This window comes from Drosophila guanche, unplaced genomic scaffold (assembly GCF_900245975.1).
Source record: "Drosophila guanche unplaced genomic scaffold, DGUA_6, whole genome shotgun sequence".
NCBI classification, from domain to species: Eukaryota; Metazoa; Arthropoda; class Insecta; order Diptera; family Drosophilidae; genus Drosophila; species Drosophila guanche.
In genome coordinates, this window is record NW_022995748.1 from 414459 (window position 1) to 429429 (window position 14971).

Consider the following 14971-nt stretch of genomic DNA (forward strand, 5'->3'; position numbering starts at 1 on the left):
TTTTGCCATTCAACGTTGAAATGTTTAAAATATTTATTTCGTTATTCGCAACATAATCAAAGGAAATCTAAATTAAGTCCGACTCCACGCCACTGTCAATGTAGTCCTTCAGCATCAGACCACAATGATCTGGCAGTAGTCTCGTCCAGTTGTTGATGTGCAGCAGACAGCTGGGAATTGTGGCTTCCAGAGCGTCGGAGCGATGAGCCTCGACAATACGCATTGCCACTTCCTTAGGATCCAGCAAGCCCAAGATCGATGGGAACTTTACCTTCGGATGCTTGCACAGGCCCGTGTTTGTCATGTACGGGAAGATTGTGGTGGTTTTTATCTATCCGCATAAAGGAGATTAATCCTGATTCGATGCTCGATTAAAAGTTCTTACCATATTTCTGTAGGGTCCTTCGCGTAGTTCTTCATGCAGTGCCTCCATGAGGCCGCGCACAGCGAACTTGGTGGCACAATACGGCACCAGATTCGAGAGTCCCACCACACCCGCAATGGAGGACAGAGCGATAATGTGGCCGCGATTCTTCTCCTCCATGTGGGACAGGAAGGCCTGGATTGTCCAGAACTGCGAGAACACATTCACATCGAAGACGCGTTGGATCTCCTCAGCGGATTGCTGTAAAATGGGATGCGTGGGCATGATGCCCACATTATTGACCAGCACCGATATGGGTCCAACTTCTGCCTTGACGCGATCCGCCAGTGCCATAACCTCCGCACGCTTGGAAACATCGCAACTGAAAAATGGATACAAACATTTGAATGTTTGAGATTGTTTCGTATTTGAAATACCAACATGAAACTGTGAACATTGCCCAGATTAAGTCGCTTGGCCTTTTGTACAGTCTGCTGGTTGTTCTTCTCATTAATGTCCACACATATCACTGTGCTGCCCAAGGAGGCGTAGTGCAGCGCCAGCTCCCGGCCAATCCCATGGCCAGTGCCGGTAATCTAAAACGAAACATTTGAATGCCTATCTTTTATTCTTGTCCGCTACTTACCAGCACAACTTCACCGCTGATATCCTTGAGCCTTTTGGGCAACACCTTCTGTATGAGCATGATAAACATTTCCAGAAAGATGCGCAAGAAAAGCAACAGAAATTGTAGAACATCCTGCAGAACATCAAATAGTCTCTTCGATGCAGTTGTGGTGCTACAAAATGGTAAAATAAACATCAAACACTCATCTAATTGTGTATGCCATGGTCAATAACAATAGCACAACAATTAGTTGGGTCAACTGCTAGCTCAAGTAGAAGCAAATATTTGCCAAAAGTCGAGGCTTGGCAAGCCCCGAAATGATTTAATTTGTCTATTTGTATGCGGTTTGCTGCATGTGCAATGTTCAAACGTTCGAATAGATTGTAGTCGCCGGACTTTGCCATTGTATCCATGGTGCCCCAAGCATAAGATAATGGAAAATGTTCAGACTTGATGCAAGTGTTGACTCCGGTTCTTGGCCCCATATTTTGGAGCGCATGTGGATAACTACTCAGAGTTGAACTTTGAATCAGGCCACACATAATGCGATAACACTTACTGGATAATTTCACGCTCAATCATGGCGACAGTTGGATAAGTTTGCTGTTTGGTTGCGTTTTCCTTTTAATCTCTTTGCCCTGACTAGCCCTTTGAGTGCAAAGTCAAGCAGAGCGCCCAGTGATGTGGATAATTTCTATAATGAAACAAAATATTGTTTATCAGTCACGGCTAGCTTGGTTTTTGGTTTTGTGTTGTTTTGGTTATCTCTTCCCTATTTTCTGGTTTCCTTTTTCGCAATTTTTGGTGAGCTTTTGATCAATTTATTGTATTTTTCCGATTTATTTATGTAAAACCGGCTGGGAAAGAGCAGCTGGCTGCAGCGCAGGCGAGCAACGAAAGCAAATGCAGCATTTCCACTTTCGTTTTCGTTTCGTTGCGCCTTGCCTAGCGTCTGGGCAACAAAATTACGTGCACTCCAATGTGGCACAGACAGAGCGAGAGAGAGGACGACTCGATTACGCCTTTGCCTATGCCAAAAAGTGCAACCAGCCAGGCGAGCCACTTGGCGCTGCTCTTGGTGTAATTCTCTTCGATTTGACTGCGCTGCGGCTATTTGGTTGTGGTCTCTCGGGGTCTTTTGGTAGCGAGTGGCAGCCAGCTACATGGCTACATGGCTTGTTGCAATGGGGAAGCCAAGTGTTTGTTGCAACAACCAAAAGCCGTAACCATAAAATGCAACGAGGTTTGCTTGATTATTTTCAAATGGTTTTGTGGGATTTTGTTGAAAGAAATATTTTGTATGTTTGGTTTAGAACACTTCTGGACTTTGGTTTTTGCATTTTTTGAGTCTTTCTTTTCATATTTTTTCCCCCAATGATTTAGGGGGCTATTAATTTTTAATCGTTAGACAAAATAATGTTCTTTTGATGTTATCTTTCTTCGCACTAAAATTTAATGTTTGCAAATTAAAATTATCCACTTTAAAAGTAATTTTTTATAACATTCAGTTCCACTCCCATTGTGACACCGCTGAGCACTTTTTTCAACATTTCCATTAACTGTCCACGAAAACATTGCAACACTTTAGTGACAAGACTGGAAATCCTAAGATTCCTTAACACATATGTATGTATTCCCCAAACTGGTATGAAAAACAAATTTACGCAATATTTACACAATATCCCAAAGAGTCAAAGCTTGAACGGGAACCGTTAAGTCTTGTTGCTCGCAGCAAACTGATTTCAGCAGCTGCTGCTGGAAGCAAACGAAGCTCACAATTCCAACAGGCTGAGCTGCGGGCTCCAAGGGAGTGAGAGAGAGGGAGTGCGAATATCTTTGGGGCCTCAGAGAGTAGAGTGGAAGACCGGCAACAGATGATCCTTGAGATCTAGTAAATAATAAATGATCTGCAATCTGTATGTGACTGGCTGGTGTCTTTTGTTTACACGTCTCCAGGTGAGCAGAGATGACCTTCATTCAGGGTAGGGAGTGTCCAGACGGAAACAAAAGACCGGGAAGCAGCAGCAGCTATGTACATACAAGCATACACACACAAGCAAGCGAAGCTAAGCATGATTTACCGTTTCTTTGCTTAATGTTTACTTTTCGTTTCTGTTGTTGTTTCTGTTGCATTGTATGAGTAAGCAAAAGTTCGATCTGCAGTCGAAGCCAAGTTCAAGTTCAGTAATCATAACAGTAAGTGAGAGAGGGGAAAGAAAGAGATTAAAGATGAAAGAGAGTGTGAGAGCGAAGTATGAATTCCGTTTCTGCATTAAAGCTCGTTTGCAGCTTTTGCCCTTGAGGCGATAACCAGTATTTTGTTCAGAAAGTTACTTTTACTTAACTTTGCTCTGCTTTACTTTAATTGGCTTTTATATTTGGTGTTTATGTATACCCTGTAATACCGTTTGCAATGCATAGAAGGTAGTATTTGTGAATGCTAATGGTGTCATACATACATATGTACATAGCTGCAATAGCTTCTTTGTGCAAAAATGTTCCATAATAATCTACCGAAACGTCACACAAGTATTGGCTCTTTGTTAATGCAGTTGCCTTAGTTTTCACAGCTGAGTCTTAAGCTCAACAAAAAGCAAATAAAAAGCTGTGCAAGGGTATCAATAGACCAGCAGTTACCTCTTTGCCCTGCTGTTTATATTTATTATCTTTCGATGCTGTCTGTAGATATTCCTCGTTGCTGTGGGGAAGGTCATTGAAGGGTTGCCCGCACTTTGCGTTCGGTTCTGTGCGATCGACGACCCGTTCACATAATTGGTGTCAATTTGGTACACAAGTAACACAAGTAACGCATCGTACAGTGAAGATATAACTTAATGGACAGGTGCACACAATGAACTGTCCAACCGCCTATAAATAAACTCACTTTATTGGTGTTCTCTCTTGGCTCTCCCTAGAGAGCTTTCACTGTACTTGCGCTTGCCGTACTGTGCATCGCAGTTAAAGCTCTCTAGAGCATAAAGCATACAAAATAGCTCCAACCCTAATCAAATATCGAAGCTTCGGTTTCCTGACTGCCATTTAAATAATCATCAACTTCCACACAAATCAAAATAAACAAAGTTTATGCTTATTATGTCTCTCCCTTTCCTCTTTTCCTTTTGGTTAATGGTCGTGTTTTGTGGTCTAGCTTGTTGCTTATTGTTTGGGCTTTATGGTTCCGTTTTCCCCTTTAGCTTCTCCATCTTCTGGTACTGGTATTCTCTCCTTATCGATATGGCGTGCATTAGCAATCAATATGACATGTCAGGCACATGGAGACAGAGGGAAGTGACAGCAGGCAAGTCGAAGCACTTGGCAGTTAATTCATATCAGATATTAGATCTGATTTGATAAGTTCTGAAACGGGTTGCTAATGTGCAATGCATACAGCGGTTATGTTTCTATTTCTGACTTAATTAGGGAGCTACTGCCGGGTAGTACTTATAATGTTTACTTGTATGTCCAAAACAAACTTCACTTCTTATGCCTAAATATATTTCCGTTGGCAGTGAAAAACAATTAAGAAACTCCGAACGGATTTAGCTGGCAGCCTTGACATTGAATATTGCCATCATTTTAATGCATATGCGAGTACGCAGTACTCTGCGTACAGTAGATGTTCCATTAGCTTACCTCATCTGTAGTTCGAATATTTATAAAAACATTACACTTGGTATGTTCTGCTAATTATCAACTATCAATCCAACTAGTCGTCCTGCCATTAACATGCAACACAAAATGGGAAAACAGCAAAGCGGCGTACATGAAATACCCTCACATGAAAAAATGTAAATAAAGTTTATGTATTTCATTTTTGTATAATTCTTGGAATTAAAACTTATAAGTAAAAAATGCAATTCGAAGACAGTACACCTTAACTGACGCTCGATCTTTAAAGTAGAGAATTCTATAATAGTTTGTAGCCTCTCACACTTAGTCACACTTAGACTCTATAAACTTGGAAGAAGTTTATAGACTAGAGCAAGGAAACAGTAACATTTGTAGCTCTTCCGTAATTTTAAACATTCGCATGTGTTGAATATGCCAAAAACCAGTTGACACAGCTTTTCATCAATATACCAGCAATATGCAGCAGAATCAAAGCAAAGAGAACTTTCTTGTGCATTTCTTAATGATTAATGAACACTTCTAATGCCATGATAACTATCATAAGTGTCACCAAAATCTCTCAATAAAATTCACAAGTATATTTCAAACACATTCAGCATTAATTTCACAAACTTTCTGATCCATTCGTTGGGGCTTCCCCCGTGTTAGGGTGTTTAATTGTCCACGCATGTGGCAGCAATGCAATGTGGCAGCCTGAAAGGCGGCTTCAGTTGCCATTGGGAAGTCAGGCGGCGCACAGCGTCAAGCAAAATAAAGCGGTAGTCAGAGGCAATAGGAGATCGAGCCGAAAAAGGGGCAAATCCCAAAATGTGAGTGTCTAAGGAGATTCTTCAGCGGCGGCAAGGCAAGGACCTGCATATTGTTTTTTGTTCCACTTCCTGTCTGTGTACATTGTGTGTGTGTGTGTGTGTGTGTGTGTGTGTGTGGGCTCGTGATTTGTTTACCTGTCAAAATAATAAATATAACTTTTGTTTTCGTGGGGCATAAAATACGGTTGGTTGGCATTGGAATTGGAGCCAAACAGCCGCGAAGCAAAACCAGGGCGAAGGCCTTTCGGTCGCCTGTCTGGCATGTCCTGTGCTGTGCCAAGTGCAGTGTCAAAAGTCAAGCGAAGGATAATGGCCCAGAGCCAACACTGACAAGAAAATGGCCTCCCGACACTGGCCAGACACATTTCCTTTCACTTTTGGAGCAGCTTTAAAGAAATTTGAAATAATTTCCACGTGCGCCTCAAAGTATGCAACAGTTTGGCTGCCACTTAGTTGACTTTTCGTTTCAGTTCATAATAAATGCTAGAACTGATCCCCTTACTTCAACCTTTCACCCCGTCAGGCACGCCGCCCAGCATGTTTCTGCCGGCGCCTAACCAGACATGCCAACGCCTCCAGCTGACCTTCATTGGTAGATACTTCTTCAGGCAACTGCGCCAGATGAGCCAGCTCCGAAGGACATCCTATGCCCGTGCCGCGCTTGAGCAGTTCCAGTCCCCGGCACCATGCCAGCGTCAAGCCTTCACACCCAACTTGGAGGCCATGCAGCGGAGTCAACAGTTTGGAGAGGATTATCGCATCTATCAGCAGAACATCGATCTGGACTCGTTCTTCGGGGAGGAGCCAAAGTATGACAAGGTCTCGGATGTCTGCCTGCTCAACGATCACTTTATACTGGTGAAGATGCCCCAGGTGCAGTTTCAGCCACCAAAACCCATGACACCACAAACAAAATCGAAGCTGCCGGTTGGTTGCTTCAAGTGCAATCGCAGCAGTCGCGTCTCGCCCATACTGGAGGATGTGGAGGAGAAGCCTCCGCCTCGGAGGAGGAACTGCCTGAAACCCTGGGCCAGCAGGGACATGGATGAAGTGGAGGTTTTTGACTCCACCACAACTGTAAGCCACATGGATGTCCATGATGATGTTCAGATCTTAGAATCCAGCACCAAAATAACAAACTTTCCATGTAAGAGTTCTGCTCAGGCCACTCCCGAATCTGTGATAGTCGAGCAGCCGCATCCGCATCCGCATCCGCATCCGCAGCGGCAGTCTCCTCCGTTGCCTGCTGATCTGCAGCTGGAAGCGGTACATCCAGCAGCATCCACACAGCAGCCTCTCCTGAACCGCGGCCCACTCCACTGGTTCCTATGGCCCTTTCGCCGACGGCTCCACTCCAGAGCCAAGTCCAAGCTCCAGCTGGCAGCCGTGCACAAGACCTACTTTGTGCGCTGGAGCAAACCGCCGGACACCATCTGGCAGGGCTACGGCGTGGATAGAGGCGACAGGGAGCAAAACTTTAGTCTGAGGCGCTGTCGTTCGGCTGTTTTCTGAGTGAATCTACACATGGAAATTGTGTATAAATGTGTAAATTAAGGGTCCAGTAATTTAATTCCCAAAGAGCTTCAATGGTTTCAGTTACTAATTGTGAAGAAAAATATTAAAATTTTATTGATTAATTTAAAGTTGAAACTTTTTGGAGAGAGGCATCCAATTAAATCCCGAGCGTGGCATGTCAATCTCAACTGCATATGCAAATACTCCGAGTTTGAGGGGTACATTAATATTTTTATGGAAATTGCAAATGCATTTCCGCATGCAAAATGTGGCCGACGAGTTCGGGGAGTTCTTGAGAGCTTGAGAGAGTATTGTAACGAAAGACTCCTTAATAATTAGAGTAAGTGAACAGAGCCTTAAAGGGTTTCAGTGCTCCAAGAAAAATTGGAACAGGAATCGTAATATATAACTTATTTTCAAAGACAATTTACGGAGCCAAAGAGATGGCCATAGCTTTGTGTCAATATTTGTGAGAATTTAAATAAAATTATTGGAATTTGAGTGGTCTCCAGAGGTACAAAGAGAAGTATAAAAAGTATACGTAAATTCTCTGCAAAAGTTGAATATTACTTACGAAGACTCTTTGTAGGTTTGCTCAAGTATACAAATAATTATAGACTGTAAAGAAAGCCCCGACGAAACCCTTCAAGAGCACATGTCAAACTTCGATTTCCGCATACAAAATTAGTGCCCGGCCTGGACTGCCTGCACCACAAAGTTTAGCCACAATGTGGAGAGAGCCACACAATATGTATGTGGCTCCAAAAAGGAAGGAACAAGTAATGCCAGCAAGCAGGCAACAAAATGTAAACTACGTAAATTGCTGGGGCCCAATCCAATGCAGATAAAGTGAAGCAAAGAAAGGAAGGAAAACTTTGACTCCTTCATTTTTTCAATGGAATTTGCACGCGTCCGTGAAGTCAGAAGCCAGCACCAGCCAGCCGGCGGTAGACCATGTGGAGCGGTGGCCTATGGCCTGTGGCCTGAGGGGGGGTTGCTTCATTAGCTTCGGGCAAGCCAAAAGTCGGGCAATGTCGTTCGTTACTCCCCGGTACGGCCGCTGGATGGCGCTGCCATCGTAGTTCTACAACTAATTGCAAGAGACCCCGACGTAGGAGCATAAAAACAAATACAAAAAACCAACAAGTTCATGATAAAACTACAGCCACAACTACTGTCTGAAAGTATGACGAAAGGGGCGACGTGGAGAAGGCGTGCACCGTGCGCCACAATATACATAATAATAAAATAAAATTAAAACCGTCACGCCAGGCGTCAGAGGCAGAACCAGAGCCAGAGCCAGAGCCAGAGCCATAGGTAGAGCGGCTGAAAACAAAGCACCCGAAAACTGGAGCTGGAGCTGCCACTGAAACTGAAGTTGCAGCACACATGACCAGAGCTGAGACCCCATACAGATCCGTGGCCTGTATTACAGCGGGTCACCATAATGAACCATTAATATGGAAGTTCTTTACCTCCACCGCTCCTAGAATTATGCGATAAGCGCACAAACACAAACGCTTTTCTTTTATCGAAAATCGAACTACGAACTTTGTATATAATATTGCGCGCTCTCCATTGTGTTTTTGTTCCCTTCTACACCTGGTGCTCATTCATTAATAATAATGTCGGCATGGAGGCGCGCACATTACCATTTTGGCCAAATGTTGAATTAGATGGCAATGGGCGACTTTTTTCGGTTTTGTTGAGTACTTTTACGGGGCGAGTGAGTAAAACAAGTAAACGACGACACCTGTTTGAGGCCACAAAAAAGGATTTCCACATGGGATATGAAAAATAAATTCAAATAATATCTATATATTTCGTATCGTATTTGTGCCTATAATTAAGGGTGTACCAAATCGGAGAGCAGCTACAAAGTTGTGTAAATTCGCAAATATTAATTTGAATCTACTTAAACAATTCCTTTCCCAATAACTTCTTTATCTCTTAATGCTGTCGGCTTTTTGGACAAATTTCATTAGGCAGCGATTTTTGACTTTTAGCTTCATTTAATTGGCGGAAAGTAGCGTATCGGTTCCGGCCAACTGAAGTTTTTGGCACTCTGGAGTGTCAGACAGAAGACACTTGCTGGGCCAGGAGGCCAAAAGGAAGCTGACAAGTTGCTGACATCAGCCGCAGCCCATAAAAGGAGCAGCAGCAGGAGCAAGCAAGAGAAGCAGCTGAACAGCTGAACAGCAAAAAAGTCCCGCTAAGCATTCCAAATCGATTACGACTGTCTTTGAGAAGATCAAACAGAGAGCAGGCTATATATCCATTGCTCTCTCCCTCTTACTCGGTGTTTATTAATAAAACTCCAACTGTCCAAAGAGGAAACAGAGATGGAGAGAGAGACAGAGAGAGAGAGACAGAGAAGAGATGGGCAATCGTCGCGAAACAGAAACAGTTGGTGGTAGACAAAGTGTTGACAATGCCCAGGGCACTGAGAGCAGTCCGAGTCGTTGGAACCGACTGCGCAACGACCTTCGGGAACAGTTCGGGTACGGGTACGGGTACGGGTACGGGCAATCATCGTTAATGATGCCAATGTCCTTGTGCGCCTCAATTTGACAAATCAATTTGTGCGCTAACAGCATGCGCTCGACGGCCCTGTGTCCCACTGACTTGGACGAGGACACACCATCGAGCAGAGACAGAGACAGAGACAGAGACAGAGACAGAGACCCGGTCACAGTACGAGTAGTTGCGCTGACAGACCAAACCGAAATGTTTGCCAATACCCAGAATGGGGTGTCACTTGGAGATGCTTCCATGGTGATGGTTCCATCAACTTCATTCATTTGGCTCTCATTTTGCTGCCCCTAATCCTACTTATTCCCTATTATCCTTGACTTACAGACTTGGCACAGATCCCTCAGCTCTCTCTCTCTCTCTCTCTCTGTCTCAGAGCACCTCATTAGCAAGGATTATCGCTGCAGTTTGAGCACTACCTAAGCCCTCATCCTACCTGACTTTGACTTCGCCTTCACCTTCTACTGTCCGACTGAAAGCTAAGCCTTTTCTTGGCTTAACTCTTGCCAGGACCAGGACCTGTAAAGGGGTTTGTGTCCCGGCTGAGTGCTGCGCGCGAGAACGAAGAATGACAGCAAATAAAAGTTTATGATGTCTGTCATAAAAGTGGCCGAAGAACGAGTTGACCTGGTCCACAGTGGGCTATGGGCTATGGGCTAAGGGCTGTGCGCCGTTTACTGCATTCTTCCTGGCAGCAAAGGATTATTTCCGAAATATCCTAATCCCTCAAAGAGCAGCAGAGAGAGAGAGAGAGAGCGAGTGAGAGCGCTACAAATCCTTTCGCAACCTTAGAACCTCGCCTTGAACCTCGCCCTCCCAGGAATTGGATTTTTGATTCGCAAATCCAACTCGGGGTTAGTCCGCCTTGCTGTCGAGTAAATATTTTGAGGTTTTGCGCTGCTTATGTGCCAGGCACCGCCTGACGAACGCTGGCCAGGATTCCATTTGTTGGTCCATCATGTGGCAGCCACAGGTAGATGGACCCGACGTTCAGTCCAACAACAATTAATATAACAAAAATTAAATTAAATTTCATCTCGAGCTTCGTTGTAAATGACTGTTTTCCCTGCCTTTGATGTTCAACACATTGTCGGCTCATTAATCATCACCCAGAGAGAAGGCAGCAGTCGGAGTGGGAGCGAGTGGGCTACAACCTGCCCTGTCCCTGATCTCTGGACGGCGCAGAGTGGAGTTCCATTAGCTCCCCAGCAGCCCCAGCGGAGCTTTTCTCTTGCTTCGTAATTTTTGTATCGCTACCGAAAATTAATGCGTTTTATTTCAGATTTAATTCATTCTCAATCGCAGCTCGAAGCTTTCTACAGTAGCGCTCTCATGGCGCAGAGTTTTCCGCCGAGCCCGAGTCCGAGTCCGAGTGGGTAACGAATTAAAAATGTAATTGGTTTATTAACCTGAAAATATGGTAGTGCTATTAAATTGGTTACGACGATTCTCACACAAAGAGAAGATGCTCCAAATAGAACTTCGGCAAGAAAAGGAAACAAATGGTAGCTCGCTTCACTTCTGACTTTTGGTTTTGTCGCTGCTCAAACGTTTTCTTTTGTTTTCTCTCTAAAAATGTTCCTATTTAAGATTAGATCTAACTGCGTAAATATTCAGCCTAGAACCCAGATGGAAATCAAATGGATCTAAATGGATTTTGTGCAATTTTCTTTGCTAATCTGTGGCACTTTTGGTTACCTGGAAAAACCCCTGAGCAGCACGCTTAAGTCGATTGCAAAGTCAATATTTACTTTTGCTTGGCTGGCTGTCGGCTGTCGGCTGTTGGCTGTCTGGTTAGGGGAAAACAAACAACGATTATCCGATTTTTCTAGATTAAAATAATAGAGCCACGACCTAAGGATGTCTGAGCTGCTGCTGCTTTATCGTTCAAGGATCATTTGGGATCTTTTTTTTTACTCTTTTTTGGGGTAATGACTTCATTAAGTGCCATCACGCAGACACGTAGGATGGACAGAGGGAGAGAGTGAGTTCCCGGAGGAGGTGTGAATTTGAGGCAAGTCTGAAATAGGGCAATTACGAGGAATCGAAAGAGCAATTAACACCTTGGTTGGAGTTTGCCTCAATTCTGATAAGCCCAACGAAAAACTGCAATAGTTTCCATGGCCCGTTTTGGAGTTTCAACATTTGGCATTGGCACAGCTTGACAGCCCGAAAATGTCAGTTCCGAGAGATGTCGCTGTGCCCCGTGGAGTTTGTTGAAATCTCCAGCCAGGTCCGTGGAATCTACAGCGCTACTTAAAGGCTCTAATGTGGCACAGCAATGGGCCAGCAGGATTTCCATTTGCGATATCCCACAGCGAACAGAAGCGTGTCAAGGCTACTACTGAATGGGTAACCTCCAACAGTTTCGAGTGTAAAATCTTTTTGGCATAAATTAGAATAAATGTATTTATTTGTAAGGCACCTGCTACTTAGCTTAGAGATCTTAGCATACAACAAATATGGGCTCGTAATCGTAGAAACTTATTCGTAGAATAAACTATGATCAAGACTTGGTTGGCTATGGTTAAGATTGTGCTGCTACTCGGGGAAGTTCTGAAGATGTTTTCCATGTGGAAAATGTCTCTACTTCCCCCACGTTCCCTGTACATCTTTGGCGACATCAATCGACGGATCAGCTGACACCTGCAACCGATACAAAACTCCCTGGTCCACCCCTAGTACCACGAGTGATGGTAGAACGGCTGTGGTGGCATCGTCGGGTAGTTGACCTTCGAGGGTGAGGAAAAGGCGGCGGCATTGAAGTTTTGCGGCATGAAATGTGTCGAGGAGCTGGGCGGATAGTGTGGATGTCCCGCGCCAGCGTACTGCGGATGATGCGCATGCGGATGCGGATGCGGATGTGGAGCGTGTCCATGGCCGTGCGCATGGGGATGGCCGTGGGCATGATGGGCATGCCCGTGCGAGTGTCCCGTGGCCGTGGGATATGGCGCATACTGCGGCGTATGCTGATACGGATGGAACATCTGATGTGCGGCAGCCGACACCTCCAGGGCCTGGCTGGTGGAGCTGGTCGAATTCAGGGAGTCCTCCGGCGAGAGGGGAGCGTTCGGGCGCAGACTCTGCATCGAGCTCCAGCTGCTGTAGAGCTGAGGTTGAACCGCAGCTGCCGCGGCAGCGGCCACCAGATCGGCAGCCTCCACTTTGAGCGCTGCGGACAGCTCCTCACTGCCGCCGCTGGCATTGGCCAGCGACTGTGAGGACTCGCCTGAGGGACCACCGGCTCCACCCACCACGGCCGAGAGGCTGTTGGGTGTGGGCGGCAGCTGGCCAAAGCCGGAGGAGACGGACTCATTGGGACTCTCGTTACGTGGCATTGTCTGATGCGCCTCAGATTCAGTGCTGTAAACTCCCAGACCCAATTGTGTCTCATAGCTGGGCGTCACGCCAGAGACGATGATGTTGCCAGTGCCGGAACCCGAGCCGGAACCGGAGCCGGAGCCGGAGCCGGAGGTGGCGCTGGAGGGCATGATGTAGCTGGCCGTGCTGACGGCACTCGGATTGTAGTGGAACTGATGGTGATGCGGCGGCGTGCTGGAGAGTGTCAGGCTGGAGCCGGGCGACAGATTGCTGCCCACCGCCGTGGCCGTCGGTGCGGCGCTGCTGTAGAAGTCGTACTGCTGCTGGTAGGCGGCTGCAGCCTCCATGCTGGGCATCATGGCCAGGGGCGCCATGCTGGGCACGCTGGACACCACGCTGGATGCCATCGAAACGGAGGGCATGGCGGAGCCCACAGCGGACCCAGGCCCACCCGACACCGAGTTGTGCTGCTTGCGGAGTCGTGCCCGGCGATTGCTGAACCACACCTGGATGCGTGCCTCGGTGAGATTTGTGCGCTGTGCCAGCTCCTCGCGGGTGTAGATGTCCGGGTATTGGGTGCGCTCAAAGGCGCGCTCCAGCTCGTCCAGTTGGGCGGCGGAGAAGGTGGTGCGGCAGCGACGTTGCTTGCGCTTGAGAGCGATTCCCGGTTCGCTCTCGCAGTCCGAGAGATCATCGTCGGAGTGCTTGTTGTTGTTGTTGTTGTTGTTGTTGTTGTTGTGGTGCCCAGAGGACAGGTCGGAGCCGCACGAGCTGGACGGTGCCTTGTGGTGGTCAGCGGAGGACGGCGACAGTTCGCTGTCGAGCGGCGCATCACGGCCGCGCACCAGGCGCGATATGGCAGACACGGACGGGGCCGTGCTGCGGTCACAGATGCCCTCACGGATGAGCTTTTCGCGTATCTCCCAGGAGAACATGCCCGGATTGGAGCGTTTGTAGTCCTCAATGCGATTCTCGATCTCGGGCGTGGCAATTCTCGGCTTGGAGCCACCGATCACACCCGGACGAATGGAGCCCGTCTCCTGGTAGCGATTCAGTATCTTGGACACGCAGCCATGGGAGACGCGCAGCTGGCGTGAGATCACGCACGGACGGATGCCATCGGCAGCCATCTCGACGATCTTCAGGCGTATATTATTTGGCAGTGGACGTCCGTTGATGAATACTCCGCCCAATTGATTGACGCGTCCTTGGCCGCTGTTCATGTCTGCAAAAGAGGCACAGAGAGAGGAAAGGGAAGGGAAAGTTAGACAATTTTCCATGGACTCAAATAGTTTCCAATTTGCCAGGTAGGAGCCAGGCAGAAGCGCGTGTCAGGAGCCGGAGTCCCAGTGCCACTTGATTTACGACAGCTCTCGCGCACAATTGACTTCCCGGGAAGGGGAAGAGGCAGCGTCGGAGTCGTAGCGAAGGTCATTCCGTTGCAAACGACGCGCGACTCCTCTCCCGTCGAGAGCAGCTAATGGCCATTATAGAGAGTCCTTGGCAGTGAACAACTCAAGTTGGAAGTTGAAGGGAAGTCCGAGGCCATTGAGGGACTCTTAAGACTCTCAATCTTCGAAGAAGTAAGTAACTGTTTATGCTCTCTATCGCCAAAGCTCTAATGAAGAAGCTTTTCGCTGCCTCAAAGAACTCTCTCCAAAGCTTCGCAAAAACAGTTCGATCTTCGTTGAAGCTTCACTCTCTCTACGCTCTCCCCCACATCTTCGTGCTGTTCTGCAGACACTTACCTTGCATAGTGGAATATCCATTGAAGAAGGGTCTGTGCATTGCGGCGGCAAAGGCGGTTACAGTCATAGTTTCACGTGGCTCCAACCAAGCCCACAAATTGTTCGTGCCCGCAGCAAACCGGCGTACACTGCACCGATTGTGGTTGGCACTTTGTGGATTCGATTGACAAGCGATCAGAGAGCTTTAAGTGTTAATTAGCCGATTTGTTTTAGTACTTCGATGGGCGAAATGAAAACACGAAAACACGAAAAGACGAAAAGACGAAACGAAGACGAGGAGAGAATGTGGTGTGACTCGTTGCGCAGTCTGGGCCTAACTGACTTCACCAGACGAACGGCGGCCAAGATCGTTGCCTTTCTGTGAAGAAGGCGTCGAGCGACGGGCGACGGGCGACGGCGACGGCAGCGGGCAACGACAGCCAAG

At 46.8% G+C, this 14971-nt stretch overlaps 3 protein-coding genes across 5 annotated transcripts; 1 reads left to right on the forward strand and 2 right to left on the reverse strand.

Annotated features, from left to right (window-relative positions):
* Nucleotides 1-15: 15 nt before the first annotated feature.
* LOC117584828 (short-chain dehydrogenase/reductase family 16C member 6) lies at nt 16-2738 on the reverse strand. Of its 2 annotated transcripts, none has more exons than XM_034273955.1 (6): nt 2668-2738; nt 1552-1686; nt 1011-1164; nt 806-960; nt 386-746; nt 16-331 (listed from the first exon to the last, which is right to left on the reverse strand). In XM_034273955.1, the coding sequence occupies exons 2-6, from the start codon at nt 1572-1574 to the stop codon at nt 68-70; spliced, it is 957 nt and encodes a 318-aa protein (XP_034129846.1). In that variant the 5' UTR covers nt 1575-1686; nt 2668-2738; the 3' UTR covers nt 16-67. The 2 variants fall into 2 exon arrangements, with proteins under 2 accessions (XP_034129846.1, XP_034129845.1); XM_034273954.1 differs by lacking the exon at nt 2668-2738 and adding an exon at nt 2521-2539 and having other exon boundaries at nt 68-331.
* Nucleotides 2739-5927: 3189 nt separating this feature from the next.
* On the forward strand, nt 5928-7068 carry LOC117584166. The gene is made up of 2 exons (XM_034272930.1): nt 5928-6508; nt 6584-7068. Exons 1-2 carry the CDS (start codon nt 5969-5971, stop codon nt 6941-6943), a joined length of 900 nt encoding a protein of 299 aa, XP_034128821.1. The 5' UTR covers nt 5928-5968; the 3' UTR covers nt 6944-7068.
* Nucleotides 7069-11869: 4801 nt separating this feature from the next.
* On the reverse strand, nt 11870-14873 carry LOC117584715 (segmentation protein paired). 2 transcript variants are annotated; one of them, XM_034273761.1, is made up of 3 exons: nt 14548-14872; nt 12949-14024; nt 11870-12918 (listed from the first exon to the last, which is right to left on the reverse strand). In XM_034273761.1, exons 1-3 carry the CDS (start codon nt 14612-14614, stop codon nt 12157-12159), a joined length of 1905 nt encoding a protein of 634 aa, XP_034129652.1. In that variant the 5' UTR covers nt 14615-14872; the 3' UTR covers nt 11870-12156. The 2 variants fall into 2 exon arrangements, with proteins under 2 accessions (XP_034129652.1, XP_034129651.1); XM_034273760.1 differs by having other exon boundaries at nt 11870-14024; nt 14548-14873.
* Nucleotides 14874-14971: the final 98 nt, after the last annotated feature.

Excerpts from the sequence above, each read along its gene's own strand:
- LOC117584166 (XM_034272930.1), top strand. The coding sequence starts at position 5,969 with ATGTTTCTGCCGGCGCCTAACCAGACATGCCAACGCCTCCAGCTGACC. Across the intron at positions 6,509-6,583 it reads TTTTTGACTCCACCACAACT|AGTTCTGCTCAGGCCACTCC; the intron begins GTAAGCCACATG and ends TTTCCATGTAAG.
- LOC117584828 (XM_034273955.1), bottom strand. The coding sequence starts at position 1,574 with ATGATTGAGCGTGAAATTATCCA. Across the intron at positions 747-805 it reads GGCAATGTTCACAGTTTCAT|TTGCGATGTTTCCAAGCGTG; the intron begins GTTGGTATTTCA and ends TCCATTTTTCAG. Across the intron at positions 332-385 it reads AAGGACCCTACAGAAATATG|ATAAAAACCACCACAATCTT; the intron begins GTAAGAACTTTT and ends TTATGCGGATAG.
- LOC117584715 (XM_034273760.1), bottom strand. The coding sequence starts at position 14,614 with ATGACTGTAACCGCCTTTGCCGCCGCAATGCACAGACCCTTCTTCAAT. Across the intron at positions 14,025-14,547 it reads TGGATATTCCACTATGCAAG|ACATGAACAGCGGCCAAGGA; the intron begins GTAAGTGTCTGC and ends CCTCTTTTGCAG.